Here is a 22,003-nt window from a genome sequence, read left to right as displayed (position 1 = left end):
GGGCACAACAACTTTACTAAATAGTTCAGTCGACTGTCACGCCACACGCTCCAAGAGTCCATGTGGTTGCACCATCACCATTAGTAATGGTACCGTGCTTAATACCACAACACATCATTAGGCTTTCCATAACCATCCATTAGGGTTATCATTACCACATACCCGCAATAATTATGCAGTATTGGCATTTTATCAATCACATTTCAATATTCATATTTCAATATACACATTTCAGAATTTCACATTTTAATTCTCACAATTCAATATTCATATTGCAGAATTTACATTGCAATATTTCCCATTTCCATATTCATAATTCAGAACTCATAGTTCAGTATTCCCCTTTCATTGTTCTCATTTCAACATTCATTTCATTCTCATGCTAACATATAACTCATTTCACTTTTTTCAGTACTTCTCAACACCATCAAATCAATATTCATACTTTTTCGTTTTCACAAAAATCATTCTACTCACATATATACATCACATTTTATCATTTCCAAGTACACATACCTGTACTTTCATATTTCATCATTTCTCAAAAAAATACACAACATCATATAATACATTTCAGTAGTTGTCATATGCCACACAATTTCATCTGATACTCAGAGCATACTAGTTTTCAGGGAAAATGCTACAACTTTAATTTTCACATAATTATTCAATCGATAATCACAAATTACTATTATAATTTATTGCCCTTACTTGGATTACTAAGATTTCGCTAAAATACCCAAATTCTACGCCCTACAGCGTTTGACGCTAAAAACTTGAAATTCACATTTTTCACATACTAATCAATTCAACTTCCCAGAATAATAATTATTTTGATATTTCCTAGGCCCACACACTCCCAATACTAATTAATTTTTAAAAATAATTAATGGACCTATTTCCACTATCCTACCCTAACTTTGGAGTGGTACCTAGGAAACCCAAATTAAAAATCTGCTCCGGCCAACATGATGATGATCGAACCTAGGACCCTATGGTGGTGTCCGATCATCGATTTGGCTGGAGGTTTAAGGATAATTGAGGAAAAATAGGGAGTATACCTTACCGCAAGAGTGGTGCCTATGTCGCTCATATGACAAATCCACTTATTTTATTTTTTTTGCAGCTTGTAAGGGTTGTTTTTTCTATGTGCAGTGTAGCGAGCCGAATTCATTGGAATGTCTGTTGATATGAGCTGTGTGTGTGTGGCTTTGCTGAACCGACCCCGTTGAAGCTCCAACTGATCTGAGCCAAGGTTGCTGCGCATACGGCTTTTTGAGTCGAACTATTTTGAGTATCGACTGATTTGAGCTGACGTTGACATTCGCATGGCTTTGCTGATTCGAGATCGACGAAATACTAGCTGATCTGAGCCAAATTTGGGGTAAGCATGGCTTACTGAGTCAAACTCATTGGACTGTCGACTGATCCGGGCTGAGGGACGTGGGCACAGCTTTGTCGAGCCGAGTAAGTTATGGCGTCGGCTGATTCGAGCCGATATATTGTGTCGGGCAGCTCTTCGAGGCGTCTTTTATGCCAAGCAGCTCTTTAAGGAACATTTTATGTCGAGCAGCTCTTCAAAGTGTCTTTTATGTCGGGCAGCTCTTCGAAGTGTTGTTGATGCTGGGCAGCTCTTTGAGAGGCTTTTGTGTTGAGCAACTCTCTACAAGGCTTTTTGTGCCGAGTAGCTCTTTGCGGGGCATCTTATGCTGAGTAGCTATTTGCGAGGCTTTTTGTTTCGAGCCGCTCTCTACGAGTCTTTTTGTGTCGAGTAGCTCTCTGCGAGGCCTTTTATGCCGAGTAGTTTTTTTCGAGGCTTTTTGTGTTGAGCAGCTTTTTACGAGGCTTTTGTACCGAGCATCTCTTTGTGAGACTTTTTGTGCTTAGTAGCACTTCAAGGGTTGTCTTGTAGTCTAATGAGTTGTGCTTGTCTTTTGGGTCAGTCTTACTTTACCTAATGAGTTGTGCTCATCTTTTGGGTTGTATTATGGCTTAATGAGCTATGCTCATCTTTTTGGTCGTCTTCTAGCCTAATGAGTTGTGCTCATCTATTGGCCCTGTTTTACTTTGCCTAATGATTTGTGCTCATCTTTTGGGTTGTCTTCTGGCCTAATGAGTTGTGCTCATCTTTTGGGCCGTCTTCTTGCCCAATGAGTTGTGCTCATATTTTGGGCCGAACTTACTTTGCCTAATGAGTTATGCTCATCTTTTGGGCCGGTCTTACTTTGCCTAATGAGTTGTGCTTATCTTTTGGACTATCTTTTAGCCTAATGAGTTATGCTCATCTATTGGGCTGATTTTTTTTTGCCTAATGAGGTGTGCTCATCTTTTGGATTGTCTTCTAGCCTAATGAGTTGTGCTCATCTTTTGGGCCATCTTTTGGCAAAATAAGCTTTGCTCATCTTTTGGGTCGGTCTTCTTCCGTCTCATGAGCGATGTTTAACACTTGGGCTGTTCTTTGGGCCTTGTGAGCGTTGCTAATCTTTTGGGCTGAAATTAAATAGCGTGATAGAGAATGCATTTATAGATATGTATGTAAAATTTGATAATTTAATAGAGACACATAAAATGTTCAAAGATATGACTAACAGAGATGCAATTTTATGGAACAATCTCTTTTCTGGAAATAATAGATTGGGTCAAAACCCCCTAGGACATTGATATGCGAGACATTTAGGGGAGTGTAGGACTGAAACTTACTTGTATGTCCTAACCCCCTAGGGCTGCTCTGGAGCTTGCTATTCTCTTGCCTCTTCCCTATTTTGGAGGCCTCCCCCGCATCCCTCCAACTCTTTCTTTTTAAATAAGCTCGGTCTCTCCTTTTGTTCACTACTTCCTCCATATTGATATACTTTTGCGCCCATGCCATTAGTTCTCCCATGTTGGTTGGGGGTTTTTTTCCTAGCAAGTACAAGAAGTCCCTAGGTTGGAGGGTTGTGGTTAGGGCCGCCAATACTACCCCGTGATCTAAATTGCGAATCTCTAGGGTAGCAGCGACAAAATGATGTATGAATTTTTTCCAACGTCTCCCTTTTTCCTTGAACCAGGCTCATCAGATGAGCTGAGGTCTTTGCTATCTTGCGACTGCTGATGAAGTGCCCAGTAAATTGTTGTTCCATCTTAGAGAAGGAGTTGATGGATCCAGGCTTTAGGGTTTGATACCATACATTGACATTCCTTTTAAGGGTGGCAGCAAACGCATGACACATGATGGCATCATATGTACCTTACAATTGCATTAACACCTTAAAGGTATCCAGATGATCAACCGGGTTGATCGAGCCTTCATACCTTTCAAAGGTTGGCATTTTGAACTTACTTGGTAGCGAGACCTCCATCACTTCTTTGGTGAAGGGCGGATCTGAAGACTTCAATGAGGCCTCTCCACAAAATGGGTTGGTGCAGGCCTCCTTCATCATCTTTTCTATTTGATCAATCTTATTGATCCTCTCCTCCAGCTTGTTCGATCGTTGTTCATTGATCTTTACACTATTCGCGTCTTCAACTTTTTTAGCGGGGTCGGTTTTTCCATTGCTCTCCTTCCGGTTCGCCACTTTCTCGTATGATGCAGGATTTTCTAGTTAATGAGGGGGAACCAATTCTCCATGACCCTTTTGGTGTAGGATCATGTTGAACATGTCCTCCATCTTCTTCTGGGAGGCTACCATGTCCTTCATTCTCCTTTGGAAGATAAGGAATTCCTCCCTTGTCACTCCCGAATGGTCTCCGGGTGTGGAGTAAATGGACTGGGGTGATTGATCACCCGCAGCAGGCTCTGATCTTAAATTGTTGGACATTGTCATGATTCAAGGATCGAAGATTGGAAGTAGGAAGAAAACCTCTCAAAAGTGTTTCCCACAGACGACGTCAATTGTTGCGAAAAAAATATCGAATGACCTCCGATGAACTCTTTGATCTCGATCACCTGAAAAGGACGAAAAACAAGGGTGGCTTGGAGGATCCAGGATGTACTTCGGGGGATCTCTCCGATGCTTAAGTAAGGGATTAGCTTGAGAGGTTGTAAGCAATAGTAAATTTGGATTAGAATGAGATACCTTTTCCTCTTTGCAGTCCCCTCTTTTATACTGGCGAGGCTTGACCCTTAGGAGATTTGTCAGTATTGCGATTGGCGTGGATCACTCTAGCCATTACAGTGTTGGTGTGAATCACTTTAGTCTTTATGGAGTTGACGCCAATTGCTCTGATAGAATAGCTGTCATTGAGTGACGATGACCCTTATTGTTGTTGTGCCTTAATGCTCTTTTATGGCAGATTGATTCTTTGTCCTTGATATATTTAGGGTATATCAAACATTTTAGAAACATGAATATTATCTAATTGATTATTGAAATTTAAGAATATCATTATATAAACAAAAATATCTTAAAAGTTACAAAGCATGTGCATCCCATGTTTATAAATAACAAATAAGGACTCTCACATCCATTGACTTTTCAAGGACACAAAAAAAGTAAATAGATAAATAAAACTAAGAATGTAATGAATGTAACATTTAATAATGGAAATAATAGGCAACTTCTCACCTTCAACAAGGTTCACAAAAGCAAAATGGGGACAAATCCTCATAATTATTATTGCTTTTTTTTTTTTTAATAAAATAGTGAATATAACATCTAAAGAAAGGAAAAAAAAACACTAGATAAAGGCACGAAGCCCTTTCCTCTCCATGTGAGCCAATGATTTTGATCTCTCTATATCTCTCCCCCCAACAATCTCATCCTGGTTTATTTATTTGTTAACTTGAAAGTCGATAAGATTATAACCGTTACAAAAATATACAAAAAGTCACAATGACTATGAGTATCATTACAGTAGTAACAACATATATTTTGACCATCATTAATTTGGAAAATCACAATGAGAAACAAAAGCAAAGTTCGATGGAAAAAATGGAAGAGCCAATCATTAAATCACCGATAAAAAAAACTTGACAATCAACAAAAAAATTGGTCAAGGATGAAAATTGTGGCCGCTGTTTCATCTTTTGTGATCAGTTGGAGGTGGTGGAGTAGACACCCAAAGGCAAATTGGATTACTTTACGGGCATCTGCAGTATATTTTATAACTGAAATCAATAAATAAGAAAGGAGAAGAATGAGGAAAAGAATGGAGGAGGGAAGAAGGAACATATTTATGAGGCAGTTAATGGAATTTGAACGCGTGAAAAGGGATTGGGTAGTGAAGGGGTATTTTTGCCATCTAATGTAAAGTAGGAGGATATTTTGGGAAAATAAAAGAATAGATCAAAGAAAGGACATTTCCTTTCTTATACCATTTAGTGTCATGCCACTACAAACTAGGAAAAAAATTTTAATGCACTAAACATAAATCATATATGTGCTTTGTATTATTTATCATTGTACACAATGCTCTCTCATTATCTTTTTTTTTTTTGTAATTAAATTTATTATTTGTATACACATGAAATTAAATTAATTTTACATGCATAATGAATGAAATTCTTGATTCTTTGGTTTAAAGTCATCATGCATTGTTAATAACTATCGGGTGTATACCCTATTAGTTATAATAAATAAAGTAACATTTTATATTTTTTCAAAATTAAACAATTATTTCCACTAATATCTCTCTCCATCTTTAATGAAAAAAAAAAGTTATAATGTATCGTAGAGTTGTTTAAAAATATTCGAAAATCGATTCAATCTGGAAATCTAAATCGAATCGAATTGAAATTTCGATGAACTGATTTTTTTGGTTCGATTTCAATTCAGATATTTTAAAAGTTTTGAATATCAATTTGGTTTCGGTTTGTATTGGTCCCTAATCGGTTACCCAAATCGGACCAATTCTAATAATTATATATATTATATACAATTATATATACTTATAGTATTATTATATAAATATTTGACTATATTAATATAATTATATGACATTTTAAAATTAAAAACTACTAACTAAATAAAAACTCAAGATCAAAAAAATAAAATAAAACAAACTCTAAAACTCTAAAAGGACAACCCATTTTCTTCACTTCTATAGTCTCTTCTCCACTCACTTGTTTGTCTCGTAGTATCTCCATCTTCAATCTCATACTCGAACCGCCTTTCCACTCCACTCTCCAATCTCCATCTCTACTCTCTAGCCACATGACCCATACCGAGCGGTGACACCGACTAGCATATATGTAGACATATACAAATTGAGATATCTACGACCTTTAGTCTCCACTCCCTCGTTCAGTCGTCACACTTGTTGATGTAGTTGATAACTTGCGAGTCCTAGCCCACCTTTTGCTCTCGACCTTGTTACCTCATGTAGTCGCTGGATCTGCCCACCTTCATTGCTACCTTGCCCTGCCATCACCTTGTTGGGTCTATTACCTTGTCGAATCTACAATTAAAATCCCCAAAAAAGAATTGAAAACTGAATTATTATTGTTGAATATATTTTTTTTTTAAATTAAATTTATCTTCACTTATATTTATAAACTTTTTATGACACGTCGGTTCAGATTAGATATTGGAACCGAATATGAACTAAACTGTTGGTTAACCAAACTATCGGTTAACTTAAATATTCGGTTCAATTTCAATTTAGAAAATATTTGAATCGATACGATCAATTTGATTTATTAAATAGAAGTCCGGTTTGGATATATAGAGATTGGACAACCCTAATACATAGTGACATTTTATAATTATAATATTTTTTAAAAAATATTTCCTCTTTAACACGTGTCTCCATCAAAAGTGTGGGACTACCTTGATGAAAGTTGGAAACCACCTGATTTTTCTGCCACAACTAGGCGTTGACCGCTGCAATTGTCTTTCAAGATCCATCGTCGGGTTCGTACCAGAACTCCACACCGAAAGTAGCCAAATTCACCTGCTCCGCAGACCACAGTAACCAATTCTAAGAACCAAACCACGTGTCCCAGATACCACCACTCCTACACGTTTCACCAGTTGATTAAACACGAAATTGAAGACAGCTACAGGGTCCTACACCTCACCCTCTGCCAAACAACCTGCAACCCCACTTTTCTCTCTCTGGCGTTCGTAACTACGCGGGCTCGATCTGAACTCTAGACGCCGATTGAAGCAGCCATGGGAGTGCCGGCGTTCTACAGGTGGCTTGCAGATCGCTACCCTCGGTGCATCACCGACGTGGTGGAGGAGGAGCCAGCGGAGGGCGAGAATGGAGTTCTCCTGCCTATCGATGTCGCTAAGCGGAACCCTAATGGCATGGAGTTCGATAATCTCTATTTGGACATGAATGGCATCATTCATCCCTGCTTTCACCCCGAAGGCAAGGTAATCACTGCTCTTTACAGTTTTTCGAAGCAATTGTAGCGTAATTAATTTTGAAGCGGAAATGAGTTTGTTTTAGCTGTCGGAAGCAAGACGGTGATTCTGAATTAGTTTTTAGACGTTCGAATTTTATACTGTTTTAAGATGATCGCACGATTTGTTGTGTTCTAAATACTTGAATTGGGTGTCATTCATGTGGTTTTGATACGTGTTATATGACTTTGATAGCATGTTTGTTGACATGAATGACGGCAGTCACTAATCACGCCTGCTTTCACTCCGGAGGCGAAGTATAGTTTGTTCCACGGCTGTTTCAAAAACAATCTTGAACTTCTACTTCTCCTTGTAGCCAAAATTGCATGGTCGTTTAATGTTTGAAGCAAGAATATGCTTCTGAAATTTGATGAATTTTTTTCCTCAAAAATATATGTTGTGAGGCACTGATGCTATTTTTACATGAATTTAATCTTGCTAATATTGTTTGGCATTTCGTTCAGGAGAGAGTTTGCAATTTATACTAATTATATAGAGCATTCAAGAGTTTCAATTTGAGTTTCTGCTATTTTAAGATGATAATTTTATGGTTGCCATGTGGATACTTGGGTCGCTGGGAGTGTTTGGAATCACTTATAGAAAAGTACTTTTTCTAGGAAAGTACTAATCTGAAAAGTACTTATCTAAAATCTGTCTGGGATTACTTGTTATGAGTACTTTTTCAAATAAGTACTCTTTTTCATAAAAAAATATTTTATTTAGAAAATAATATTTTTCTTTGAAAAAATAATAGTTTAGAAAATTACTATTTGAAATAAGTATTTATTTTAAGTGTAAAACAAACACTACTTATCGACACATGTACTTTTAATAAGTACTTTTTTTTTGAAAAAAGTAGTTTTTTTAAGACATTCCAGACGGGGTCTGATTCTTACCCTACTTTTGGGAGTGTAGATTTCAGGTATTGGATTTAGATTTGTGTGAATATGGACAAAACGTTGTATAAAATTGCATTGAATTTCTTCCGAATCCATACAAATCAAAATCCAGGCCTGAAATCCATGCTCCCAAACACTACCTTATAGTTGATCTTTGGTTTGCCCGAGGTAATTGTTTATTTCAAAAACTTATGTCTTAGTTTATACTTTTTCGACATTAGGTTTGCCTCTTGGTGGTGTGTGAATTTTGAATAAATTCTTCATGCTTGTGCATGTGTTTTTTGTGGCTATTGGGGCGAATAGGCACCCATATTGTCCATGACTATACTTGTGATGATTGTTTATACACCTCAGTCCGCAATGCTTTGGAATGAGAATTTTGCGGCTGTTGCACAAACATTGTGTAATTACTAATTTTATTGGCTTGAAGTGGGTGATTTAGATGTCCTTTCTCCACTATGATGTTATTCATGTAAACTTAAGCTGTGAAGGTCATTAATTTTCTTGTATTTTATTTAAAAAAAAAAATATGGTGTTGTTTTTAATGATTTCTTCTAAGAGTTTCAGTGTTATTTTGTAGTTTATATTGATTTCAACTAAGACTGTTAAGGTTGTTGCATTGACTTGGTGATTTGGTCCTTCAATTGGCTTCGTTTTTTGATAAGAAAAGAAAATGATTTCACCATAAGAGAGAGAATATACAATAAGCAGAATAAAAGTTCCTCTAAAACAAAAAAGAAAGAAAATAAAGAAAAAGACAGCAATCAAAATAAAAATGCTAGCTGATTCAACTGAATATCTGAAGGCCTCACTCCTTTAAAGCAACCAGCAGCGAAACACCAAATGAGGCAAAATAATAAATCCTATACCAAAACAAAGAGAAAATCAACTTTTTCCCCATAAATATACGCACATTTTGTTCCAACCATCTCCATAATGGTTTCTTGTGTCATCTTCCTCTAGCAGGTTTGCAGTGTGACTGGGTGGCTTTGCTTGAGTAGAACCGATCTGTAGTCTTTGTTTTTAGGAGTTTTTCTTTTGCTCCTTTTTCTTTTGTTTTGAGAGAATATCTTATTCTCCCTTTTTTAAAAAACTTTTTCCTATTATACTATTTCCCCCCTTCTTTCAATGGTGGCTGTGTCTAGGAAAACCTCCCTAATGAGTTTTTTGTTCGTAAAAAAAAAAAAAAAAAAAAAAGGAGAAGGAAGATGCAAAACTCCCTATGATGCAGACAGAGTCAAGGATCTGCAGCCATGAGAAAATGTAGGAGAGAAGGGAAGAAGAAGAAAGAGAGAGGGAAGAAGTTATTAGGTGAAAACACGTTCACTTATCAATTCAAAATTCATCAACAACCACTCCTACGTGGCTTTTGCACACTATTTATAAGGAAGCCTATGACACATGGAATTACACGTATACCCTAAAATTACATAAAACTACAAACATTTCCCTAAATTACACAAATATTACAAACAAGCCCTTAAATACACATAATACTATACTAATTAAACTAAACACATAATAAACTAATTAATTAAACAAAACAACCCTTGTCCAATTCTTCTCAATTTAATCTCCAGCAAGGGTCAACACATGGTTTGGTTTCTTGTCTTACATCAAATCTCCCCCAATTAGAAGAAATTGGGCCCCAAATTTTGAAATGTTAACAACAACAACAACAACAAAACCAAGCCTTAGTCCCACTAAGTGGGGTCGGCTATATGAATCCTTTTCCGCCAATTTATGCGATCATGGACCATTTCTTTTGATAGATTCAAAGATATTAAATCCTTACTCACTATCTCCTCCCAAGTTATTTTAGGTCTACCCCTACCCCTTCTACTGCACCCCACAGTAACTAAGTCACTCTTCCTCATAGGTGCACTATAAGGCCTACGTTGCAAGTGTCCATACCATCTGAGTCGTCCCTCCCTTATCTTATTTTCTATAGGAGCTACACCTAACTTACCACGAATATGTTCATTCCTTAATTTATCTTTCAATGTTATACCACTCATCCATCTAAGCATCCTCATCTCGGCAACTTTTACTTTTTGGATATTATGTTTCTTCGTCGCCCAACATTCTGATCCATATAGCATGGCTGGTCTTATAGCTGTTCTATAAAATTTCCCTTTCAATTTTAAGGGTATTCTACGATCACATAGAATACTTGAAGCACTTCTCCATTTTACCCAACCTGCTTTAACTCTATGCATTACATCATCTTCAATTTCTCCTTCAGCTTGCATAATAGATCCAAGGTATCGAAATCTACAAGTGTTATTTATTTCTTCATCATCAAGTTTAACTTTGTCTCCAATATTCCTCCTATCATTACTAAAATTACATTTCATATATTCTGTTTTATTTCTACTTATCTTAAAGCCTCTAGATTCCAAAGCTTCTTTCCATAATTCTAACTCAGCCTCTACTCCATCCCTAGTTTCGTCAATTAATACAATATCATCTGCAAACAACATACACCATGGAACCTCCTTTTGAATACTCTTAGTCAATTGGTCCATCACCAAATTTTGAAATGTTGAAGGATCAAAAGTAAGAAGCGATCTTGGACTCTTTGAAAGCCAGTGCTTGAGTGATACTAGAAACCATGTTTCACTTGCAGCACTATAGACTTGAATTGAGAATTGGCATCAATGAACAAATCAAGAATGACAAACTCACAATTGGAATGTTTGAAAGACTTTGGATTTCTTCAAACACATGCAGTTCCTTTGTTGTGGAGTCTTCAAGTTGAGTAAGTTTGGCAGATTCTTTGTCTTGGTTGGTTGGTAGAACGAGCCTCAAAATGATCTCCTTACAATTATAGTGGACAACATATGTGTTCTCATATCCTTGATTCGCATCCAATTCATCAAACCTAGTAGAACCAAGGAGTACATGGCCAATATTCATGGGTATGATATCACACCAAACATTATCAAGATAATCACTCATGTTGATTGGAACCAAACATCTTTCACAATGTATAGTAGAATTATCAATCCAAGATATCTCATAAGGCACTGGGTGAGGTTTCAGATAAAGTTGCATATAATTGACCTCATTCATAGAGAATACATTCATAGGGCATCTTCCATCAATGATGATTTTGCAAACATTTTCTCCACACTTGAGAAAGGTGTGTAAAAGCTTGAAGTTGTTCCCAAAGTTTTACAAATGGCATTCTTTTTTACAATAACTTGTCACCATATTGCTGGATTTATACATATATATTCTGCAACTATATATCACCAAAAGTCTTTTGACACAATTTGCCCTCAATTCTTGATCTAATCATGCAAAGCCTCAAATTTGGCTCCTAATTTTCAAGAACTATCTTCAAGTCACCTTTGATCTTGAGTATTGTGCCGAAATGAACGAATTCACATTTGAAAAATCACAAAAGGCAGCGCCGCAGCAATAAAACCTGATTTTTGATTCTGGCCGTGACAATTTTTTGCTTTTTGTATTGAATAACCACGCTTGCTTGCAAAATATTAGATCCACAATCAAAATATCATGCTAGCAGATCAAAATATCATGGAAGAAATCCAAAATATCATGACTGGAGCAATTTCTTGTGATTTTGGTAGTTGCAGGATATACCAGCAACTTTTCTCATGCATGTCGTCGTAGTGTGAGGCTGAGTCGCCGGCAGCAACTTGCCAACTAGAAAATAATTTGGGGTGAAGGGAGATCAGGGAGTAGGGACTGCAATGTGGTGGTTGTGTGACGAGAAAAGCACAAGAAGTTAGGGATTTCAAAGGGCTGTTGGATGGGACTTGGGAGATGTTTAGCCGATGTGTGGGCTTCACTGGTGACTGGACGGGATAAAATTGCAGGGTATGGGTTTCGGTGGGTTCTTTTTCTGATGGTGGCGAGGTTGCGCTGTCAATCTTCCAGGAAAGGGGTGTTCAAAAAATAGGGCATGACTGGAATTTTTGAAGAAGTGCAGAATTGCTCTTCAGTTTTTTTTTTGCTTTTTGGACTGAAATTTTAGAGCAGAGAACAAGAAATCAGAATCATAGAGAGAGAGAGAGAGAGAATGAAGGGAGAGGAGAGAGAAGGCAAGAAGAAGGAAGAATAAGGGAGGAGGGAAGAGATGTGCAGAACAGCACTGAGAACGAATTTAGAATTCAGAGAGAAATGAGGGAGAAATGAAGGAGAATTAATGGAGAGAGAGACAGAGAGAATTGAGAGAAGGAAGAAGAAATAAGAAAGGGGAGGGAGAGAAGATGAGAATAGAGACTGCTGCAGGCAGAACAGAGAATTAGAGAAGAACAGAAAGAGAAGAAAGAAGAAGTAAGGAGGAAGAAGAAGGATGGTTTGAAGGAAAACAGGGGACTGAAAATGGAAGAATGGAGATCATTGTTTGGGCTCTGATGCCAAATGATGCGAGACGATATCAAGGATCTGCAGCCATGAGAGAGTGTAGGAGAGGAGAAGGGAAGAAGAACAAGAAGACGAGAAGAGGGAGGATATATTTGGGGGGGGGGGGGGAACACATTTTCACTTATCAATCTAATTCATCAACAAGCTCCTACATGAATTTCACACGCTATTTACAAGTGTTAAAGCCAAATATACATTGTTGGCCCACAATTTAACAACTTAAGCTTTTAGGTAAAGCGGTTATCTTACATGGTATCAATGCTAGTTACCAGGAGGTCCTGGGTTCTAGTCTTGTTGCTGCCTGCTTTTATTGTGTGGTGTTTAAAAATTATTGTGTACCCTATTATGGGTGTTATTTGGCGTGTGTTTCTCTTTTCTCATGTTGCTGGGCTCTGCGTGTGGAGGAGTGTTAAAGCTAGATATACATTGTTGGCGCACAACCTAACATCTTAAGCTTTTAGGTGAAGTGGTTGTCTAGCAATAAGAAAGTCTCTAACACATGAAATTATGCATATGCCCCTAAAATTTACAAGAAACTACAAATATACCCCTTAAATACACAAATATTACAAACAAGCCCCAACATACACATAATACCATACAAACTACACTAAATACACATAATAAGCAGATAAATTAGACATGAAACCCTTGTCCAATTCTTCTCTATTTTAATCTCCAACAAGGGTGAAACCATGGTTTGGCTTCTTGTCCTACATCACCCCATTTCTTCTTGAACAATGTAGAAACAGATGAGGAATTGTTTATGAACTATCAAAACATAAAGAACACATGTTAGGAGAAAGTGCGTTTGAAGGTCTCCTTCTTTGCAATATTGTTGTTCTTAACCATATTAAGAATAACCAACCAATTACAAGCCTTGATTCTTTTGGGAAACTTTGACCTTCCGAATACTTTTATGGTGTGGAAAGGACATAATACAATTAGTCAGATGTTAAAAAAAAAAAAGATTTGTGAGTGTAAACTTTTGAAGAATCTATAGACCATGAATGACTATTCTTCCTAATGGAATGAAGACAATTCTCCAACCACAATAACAAAGAAGATAGCTTCTCCACCTCCTTTTATGAGTTTTGCAAGAAATGGAAATCCCAAGAAGTTGTATGAATACCACCCAAAGGGACTCCCATTGACTTATGAATACCACCCAAAGGGACTCTTGAATAATTCCTTGAGATGTAAAATATGCTAATTTTACATACATGAATATTCCACAGACACCAGCAAGGCAAAGCCAACTTGATGTTCTCCTCTTTGCGCTGCTATCCCTAGACTTCGAGTTCTCGAGGATGGCTCTTCCATCCTCTAACCATTTCCTAGCGCTCCTTTACACAACAAAGTTCATCTTCTTTCACTGAATTTGCTTTGATCATCTTCGTACCTATCGCCTTGAACCCTAGCCCTCCGTGATCGTCCTCCTCTATCTCCTTAAACCTTAGCCCGACCCTCTGCGGTCATCCTCCTTTGTGCCGGAAGTAAAGAAGTGATCGTAGAGGACTTTGTGGTGGTTGTAATTCCATCTGTGAGCTTCATTAAGTTTGTGAAATTCGCGATACGAAATTCAGCTATTTGATTTATCAATTGAAGGGGCCGTTCTTTGCACCTTGCTTCCTCTTCTTTTCTTGAGCCTCTTCAGAGAGTTCCACTTTTGAACTCTAGCATATCATTGCAGCAAGTCCTCCTTGGCTGTGAGAATCGAACTGGAGCAGTGTATCTCAGCAACTCCAGAGCGTTCCCATCTTAGTGACTCTCGCTTGACTGAGATTACTATGAACTAGAATTGTCTGTGTTGATTGTCTGTTGGTGTCCCTTTCAGCTATTGTCTTTGGTTGTGTCCCATCGATAGTGTTTGTTTGGGATTCTTCAGCGTCATAGAAGGTCTTGCAAACCCACTAGATTTTTTGCTAATCGTCAGCATGGCTTTGGGAGCCTCCTATCTTCACTTTGGGAGACTCTCAGACTTCCTGCCAAGGGCTAGTTGGTTTTTTTTGGTTATTTGCTGTGCCTGCTGTTATGGTAATTTGCTTGTTGTTCATGCACTCTTGCCTAGTGGAATTGTGCCTGTTTTTTGGCTGCCTAATCGCTCATGGGTATGGGTAAAGGAAGGGGATACTCGGACATGCTATTGTGAAGATTGAGAGAAAAGTTTTCAGTGCTAACCACTTGGATAGTTCAACTTTCAGGCTGTCTGAATTTGCTGAGAGATTCTTCTCTTTTAACTTATTGAAAAGGGATTATGGATCTTGATACCCTTGGGGGTGATGTGTTTGGGTCTATTAGAAGCAGCGAATGGGTGAGCCCTGGGGGGGGGGGGGGGTGCTCTTTTCTGTAGAGAGGGAGACAAAATTCGTGTAGAACTGAGGAGCAATGAGAGGGGTAGGTTTATTTGTATTGAGAAGCACCGTCCTGGAGGTTGAAGGTAGGCACTCCACATTCTAGAAGGAAATTAGAGCGAGGGATGGCACAAATTTTTAGAAGCTTTGAGGAAGCTGTCTATTGACATTGAGGGAACCACATTATAAGATGTGCGGATTGCGGCTCTAAGAACATAGTTTTTTGGGAGTAGACCTCGGAGAAATAGAATGTGTTTCAGAGGCTTTTGGATAACAGATCATTCTCTGAAGTTGTCAAAGAGCATCCGATAAGGGGTAGAAGGATTGGGCAATTCGGGAATAATTTCTCCCCTAATGATGGCAGTAGGGATTGCGAACGTCGACATTTGAATAATGGGCTGAGAAGGGCTGTTTGCAGATGGGTTGAAAAGGGTAAAATTAATGGGTATTAGAACCAATTTAAGAGGAGGAAATGAGACCTTCTAGACCTAAGAATTTAAGACTCAATGAAGTGAGTATCCCTTCTAGCGGTCAATTGAGTTAGTTAGGTGGATTGGAGTTGCTCCGCCCCCGGGGGGGGGGGGGGGAGGTTAGAAAAGGAGGGTGAGCAAAGCTCTCAAGAAAAATTGAATGGAGAGGTATTAAAAACCCAATGTTTGGAAGAACTGAAGGTGATGGAGGAGAATATGAGGATTGCACCGCTCGATTCCAAGCCACAACTATCTTTCCATTCAACTAGTGGGACATTAGAAAGGAATCTGGAGATTCCTGGGATTTTTTTTTTTGGGGGGGGGGGGGGGGTAGAAGAGATTTTCGATATGGAAGATGACTTGAACAACTTTTGTGAATTTGAGAAGGAATTGTTGGTGGATCAGTTGAGAGCTGATTTAGCCTTGAATGAAAGGGAAGCCTTGGCTCAATTAACATAGGAAAGCTTCAAAGGAGAGGGACTGGAAGCCTTAGGAGAGGGTGACAAACCTTACCAAAGCACACAGCTGTATGGGGGAGAATGTATTCAATTGTTCTTTGAAATTGTGCAAGGGGTACTAATGATTTTAAGCACAATTTATAGTAGGTGAAAGAATTGATAGATAAGGGGTCCTTGTCCCCTGTCCTGAGCCTAATTTTGATATGGTGGACTCTGTTGATTTTCCTTTGGTAAAAAAAAAGAAAAGGGGGGGGGGGGGGGTAACAATGAAGAGGCAGCTTGTTCTATGGCTAGTCTGAACTCGTCCAAATTTGGAAAAGGTTTACTTCCTTTTCTTGTTCAATCCATTATTAGGTTTGAAATTAGTTAGTCTAGTAGGGATTGAGATGAAATTGCTAGTGAGTCCTAGAACTTATAAGTGGGAAAAAAAAAAAGAAGGTGCAGAAAGAATTTAAGAATTTGATTTCTTCTATTAACTATAGGGGAGGGCGGTAAATAAGTGAAATTATGAAAATCATCATAATAAAGTGTTAATAAATGAGGTCCTGCTTAGATACTCCCTTGATATGGTTTTGATTCCGGAGACCAAGCTTGAGAATGTGATGGGAGGGTAGTTAGTGTTGGGGAAGAGGGGGTTATGGAGGTGATGTTAAAAACACAATGGCCCAAAAATAAACTTTCCCCTAGTCCAATCAACACTAAGTAGAATAGTTAATTATCCAAAAATAGAAATACATAGCAACCAAACACACAAAACCAGCCACACAATCACAAAGAGAACACCAAGATTTACTTGGAAAATCCTTTGACGTGAAGGGAAAAACCACGGAACCAAAGTCCATTTCCAACTTCCACTATTTCAAAATAGTAGGCTACATTAGGTCTTCCCTAGCTAAAACTAGAGGCTTACATCAACAACAATCATCAATAATCACAAATTCTTGGCATGGAAAATAAAACTTGAATGAGAAATGGAGAGGTCTCACCCAAAACATGGGCTGCTGTCCAAGCCATGAAACCAAAGCTACAAAGCTCCAAATGACAATCAGACCGACCTGAATAAAGAAGGATGAGTCATGAACAATTTGTCAAAATTTCATCTCAATCGGACAAGAAATCACCATCCGATCTTCAAGATCAAGCGGACTGCGCATGCACCTTCAATCCCGAAAAAATTCAACAAACTATTTTCTTCTCTCCCTCAGTCTTTTCTTGGCTGTCCCAGGGATACATGAAGCTTCCTTTCTTGCAACAATAGCTTCCCAAATTAAGTGTTTTTGCTTCTCCAAAGATGACCCACCATCTTTTAAAGAAAGCCACAACCAACTAATTAATGAACCACTCCATTCCAAGACAACAAGTGAGATACCACTAAGCACAAAGGTCTTCATTTCCCCTTGGACATGGATTCCACTTGGGCATTGACCAAGACTCCCATGAGGATCATTTTATACATGTAAGCCATCCTTCACATAGGAGGGAAACCCAATAGATTCCCCCTCATGACTATGTGGAGGAGTTCACCATATCGGCAATCATGCAACATGTTTTATGTTTTTCCCTTGATAGGAATTTTTTCATCATGCTTGAACCATTGTCATCAGTATGAGTCTTTCCAATTTCTAACAAGTTAGAATCCAGTGCATCTCCAATCCAATGATATTTCACATCAATATGTTTTGATCGAGAATGAAAAGTGTGATTCTTACAAAGAGGAATCGCACTCTGACTATCACAATACAACACATACCTCTCTTGCTTGAACCCAAGTTCCTGCAAGAATCTTTTCATCCACAAAACTTCCTTGCAAGCTTTAGTGGCAGCAATAAGCTTAGCTTCAGTACTAAAAAGAGCAACACATTTCTGCAACTTGCCATAACTTCCCCCTGTGAAAGTAATCAAGTATCCCGATGTAGACTTTTTAGTATCAACATCTCCAGTCATGTTTGCATTTGTATAACCAACCAGTAAATGTTTTCCACTTCCAAAGCAAACGCATGAGGAGGAAGTACCTCAGAGATACCTAAGAATCCATTTCACAACATTCCTATGCTCTTTACTAGGATTGGAGAGAAATCTACGAACACCAATTGAATAAGCTATGTCTAGCCTCGTGCAAATGGTTGCATACATCAAACTTCCAAGTGCTGAAGCATATAAAACTCTTCCTATCTCTTCCGTCTCATTCTCGATGGAAGGACATTGCTTGGAACTCAACTTGATGTGATTAGCAAGAAGAGAGCTAACTGCCTTAGTCCTCTCCATGTTAAATCTTTCAAGCACTTTCTAGATATACTTTTCTTGTGATAACCATAGCTTCTTGGCTTTTCTATCACAAGCGATTTCCATGCCAATGATTTTCTTCGCTGGCCCTAAGTCTTTCATGCAAAAAGACTTGCTCAAATCTTTCTTCAACCTGTTAATCTTATACATATCATGACCTATAATTAACATATCATCAACATAGAGCAATAAAATAAGAAAATCACTGTCAGAAAATCTTTTAATAAAAACACAATGATCAGAAGTAGTTTTTCCATAACCATGCTGCTTCATAACTGATTCAAACTTCCTATACCTATGCCTTGGTGCTTGGTTCAACCCATATAAGCTCTTATTTAACTTGCAAACTAGATTTTCTTTTCCTTTTACTTGAAAACCCTTTGGTTACTCCATGTAGATCTCTCATTTCAAGTCACCATGGAGAAAAGTAGTCTTCATATCCATATGATCTATCTCCAAATCCATACTAGCTACTAAACCGAGCACCACTCTGATAGATGATATCTTCGCAATTGGAGGAAAAATATCATCAAAGTCAATTCCCTGTTTTTGGCTGAAGCCTTTCACAACCAACATTGCCTTGTACCTGTGATGTGAACTATTTTCTTTAGTCTTCAATCTGTATACCCATTTATTCTTCATAGCTCTCTTGAGTCTTGTCCTTTGGCAACTTTACCGGCTCAAAAGTATCATTTTCATGTAGGGATTTCAACTCTTCTTGCATAGCCTTTAACCACTCTTCTTTATGCTCATGTTCTATGGCCTCCTGAGGACACTTTGGTTCTCCCGCATTTGTGAGCAATATATATTCATGTGGGGAATTCCTACTTGAGGGTTGACGGTCCCTCGATGATCTCCTCAATGGTATATTAGATGAAATTGGTAGCACTCTGTCTTCTACAATCAACTGCTGGCTCAATTACCTCATCACTAACTGTAGGTGGAGCTACATCACCCGGATCACCCCAATCATCATGTGCATCATCTCCAACTTGATCTGAAATTATAGAAGGAGGAATTGGATCCAAACCAACCAAGTCATTGTTGTTTGTCTTTTCCTTTTCAACAACTTTTTCAATGTCCTCATTAGTCTGGTTTTCAACAAATACAACATCCCTGTTTCTAATCAATTTCCTTTCAAATGGATCATACAACCTGTACCCAAAATTGTCATGTCCATATTCGAGAAAGATACATGACTTCGTTTTTGCATCAAGTTTTGATCTCTCATCCTTAGGAATATGTAAAAAAGCTTTGGAGCCAAACACTTTTAAGTGATGATAAGAAACATCTTTCTTATTCCAAACTTTTTTTGGCATGTCACATTGCAAGGGAATACATGGAGAGAGATTTATCAAATGGACTGCTGTACTCGGTGCCTCACCCCAAAAGGATCTTGTCAACTTAGCATGTGATAACATGCATCTTACGCTCTCTATCAGAGTCCTATTCATCCTTTTTGCCAAACCTTTAAACTGAGGAGTTTTGGAGGAGCTTTTTGATGTTAAATGCCTTGAGCACTGCAATACTCATCAAATGGCTCTAAATATTCACCATTATTATCTGATCTGATGCACTTCAATTTTCTTCCTGTTTCTCTTTCAACACTAGCCTGGAATTGTTTAAACACATCCAACATTTGATCTTTGGTCTTCAAGGTGTACACCCACACTTTCTTGGAATGATCATCAATAAAAGTAACAAAGTACAATGCACCACCAAGTGTTCTAGTTTTCATGGGGCCACAAACATCTTAATGCACCAAATCTAAAACATTTAAATTTTCTAGATGGAGGAGCACTTTAAAGAATACTTTGTGCTGCTTACAGCTAAACAATGTTCACAAGGCTTCAAAGACATACCTTTCAAAGCTTTTTCTTGAGTAGAAATTCAATTCCTTTTCGACTAGTGCCCAAGTCTTTTGTGCCATAACTCTGTATTTGAATCATTCTCCACTGCATTGACCACCAAAGTCACCCGATGTATATGACGAGAAGAAATCCCTTTTGGATGTTGCATGAATGGAGACACCACTGTCTATTACCCAACTAGTCTCCTGGCAAGCAAGATTAATTTCATCATTCTCACAAACAATAAGAAAGCCATCAGAAACCGTAGTAGCTCTGTTTTATCTTCATCTTTCTTGTCATATTTTTCTTTTTCTTTTCTTTGCTCATTCTTCCACTTTCGGCAATATTTTCTTTATATGACCTTCCTCACCACAAACAAAACATTGAATGTATTTCTTTGAGTGAGACTTGCTTCTGGATTTATCACGATATTAGGACCTTTGCTTTTGCTTCTCCCCTATTTTTTGTTACAAATGCTTCTAATTGAGAGGATGACGAACCTGCAATTTTTCTCCTTGGATCTTCATTCAACAAACTACTTTTTACCAAACTCATATATACAACTCCTTTAGGGGCTGAGTTTGTGATGGAAACTCTAAAAGTCTCCTAACTATCTGACAAAGAACCACGAAGCCATAAAGCCTGCACCTCATCATCAAAAGAAATTTTCATAGACACCAACTGATTTATAATTCCTTGCATTTCATTCATATGATCAAGTTTAGGAGTACCATCCCTGTATTTCAAATGCATAAGTTTCTTTATCATATACAATTTATTTCCCCCTGTTTTTCTAGCATAAAGCCCAGCTAGCTTTGTCAAAAAGTGATTGTGTATCAATTTCATCGGCCACATGGTTATGGTCATTATCTTCGACCCATTGCTGGATATAATCACATACTTGCCCATTTAACAATTTCCAATGATCCTTAAATCTATCACTGGGCTTGGCTGACTCACCAAGAATAGGAGCATCCGAGCATGATAATTTTTGCAATAAAGTAGGTCCTCCATTTTTCCTTTCCAAATGTGATATTACTCCCATTCAAACTAATCATTCTACTAGTGTTCACCTCCATGGCTACAAAGAAACCAAGCTCTGATACCACTGTTGGGGAAGAGGGGGTTATGGAGGTGATGTCCAAAACACAATGGCCCAAAAATAAACCTTCCCCTAGTCCAATCAACACTAAGTAAAATAATTAATTATCCAAAAACAGAAATACCTAGCAACCAAACATAAAAAACCAGCTACACAATCACAAAGAGAACACCAAGATTTATGTGGAAAACCCTTTGGTGTGAAGGTAAAAACCATGGGACCGAAGTCCACTTTCATTCTTCCACTATTTCAAAATAGTAGGTTACAATAGGTCTTTCCTAGTTAAAACTAGAGGCATACATCAACAACAATCATCAAGAATGCCCAGTGGAGCTGTAATTATTCATATTTGATCAATATACTTTTACCTTTGATAAAAAAAAAAAAAGAATCACAAATTCTTGGCATAAAAAATAATATGAGCCATCGCCATTAAGGTGGAATCAAACTTGAATGAGAAATGGAGAGGTTTCACCCCAAACAGGGGCTGCTGTCAAAGCCATGAGACCAAAGCTACAAAGCTCCAATTGACAATCAGACTGACTAGAATGAAGAAGGATGAGTTGCGAACAACTTGTCAAAATTTCATCTCAATCGGACGAGAAACCACCATCCGGTTGTCAAGATCAAGCTGACTGCGCAGGCACCATCAATCCTGAAAATTCAGCAAACTATTTTTTTTGTCTCCCTCACTCTTTTCTTGGTTGCCCCAAGGATTTACGAAGCTTCCTTTCTTGCAGCAATAGCTTCCCAAATTAAGTGTTTTTGCTTCTCCAAAGATGACCCACCATCTTCCAAAGAAAGCCACAACCAACTAATTAATGAACCACTCCATTCCTAGACAACAAGTGGGATACCACT

At 38.0% G+C, this 22,003-nt stretch overlaps 1 protein-coding gene across 1 annotated transcript in view; it reads left to right on the top strand.

The window, feature by feature from the left end:
- Positions 1-6,917: 6,917 nt before the first annotated feature.
- The window catches only part of LOC131154107 (5'-3' exoribonuclease 4), an 87,989-nt gene continuing 72,903 nt past the window's right edge, over positions 6,918-22,003 (top strand). Inside the window, exon 1 of the mRNA XM_058106629.1 lies at positions 6,918-7,298. Within this exon, the coding sequence (XP_057962612.1) occupies positions 7,092-7,298 (207 nt within the window). The 5' untranslated portion in view covers positions 6,918-7,091. The remainder of the gene's footprint in view (positions 7,299-22,003) is intronic.

This window comes from Malania oleifera, chromosome 4, assembly GCF_029873635.1.
Source record: "Malania oleifera isolate guangnan ecotype guangnan chromosome 4, ASM2987363v1, whole genome shotgun sequence".
NCBI classification, from domain to species: Eukaryota; Viridiplantae; Streptophyta; class Magnoliopsida; order Santalales; family Ximeniaceae; genus Malania; species Malania oleifera.
The sequence above is the reverse complement of the archived record's forward strand: the minus strand, read 5'-3'. Positions and strand labels throughout refer to the sequence as shown.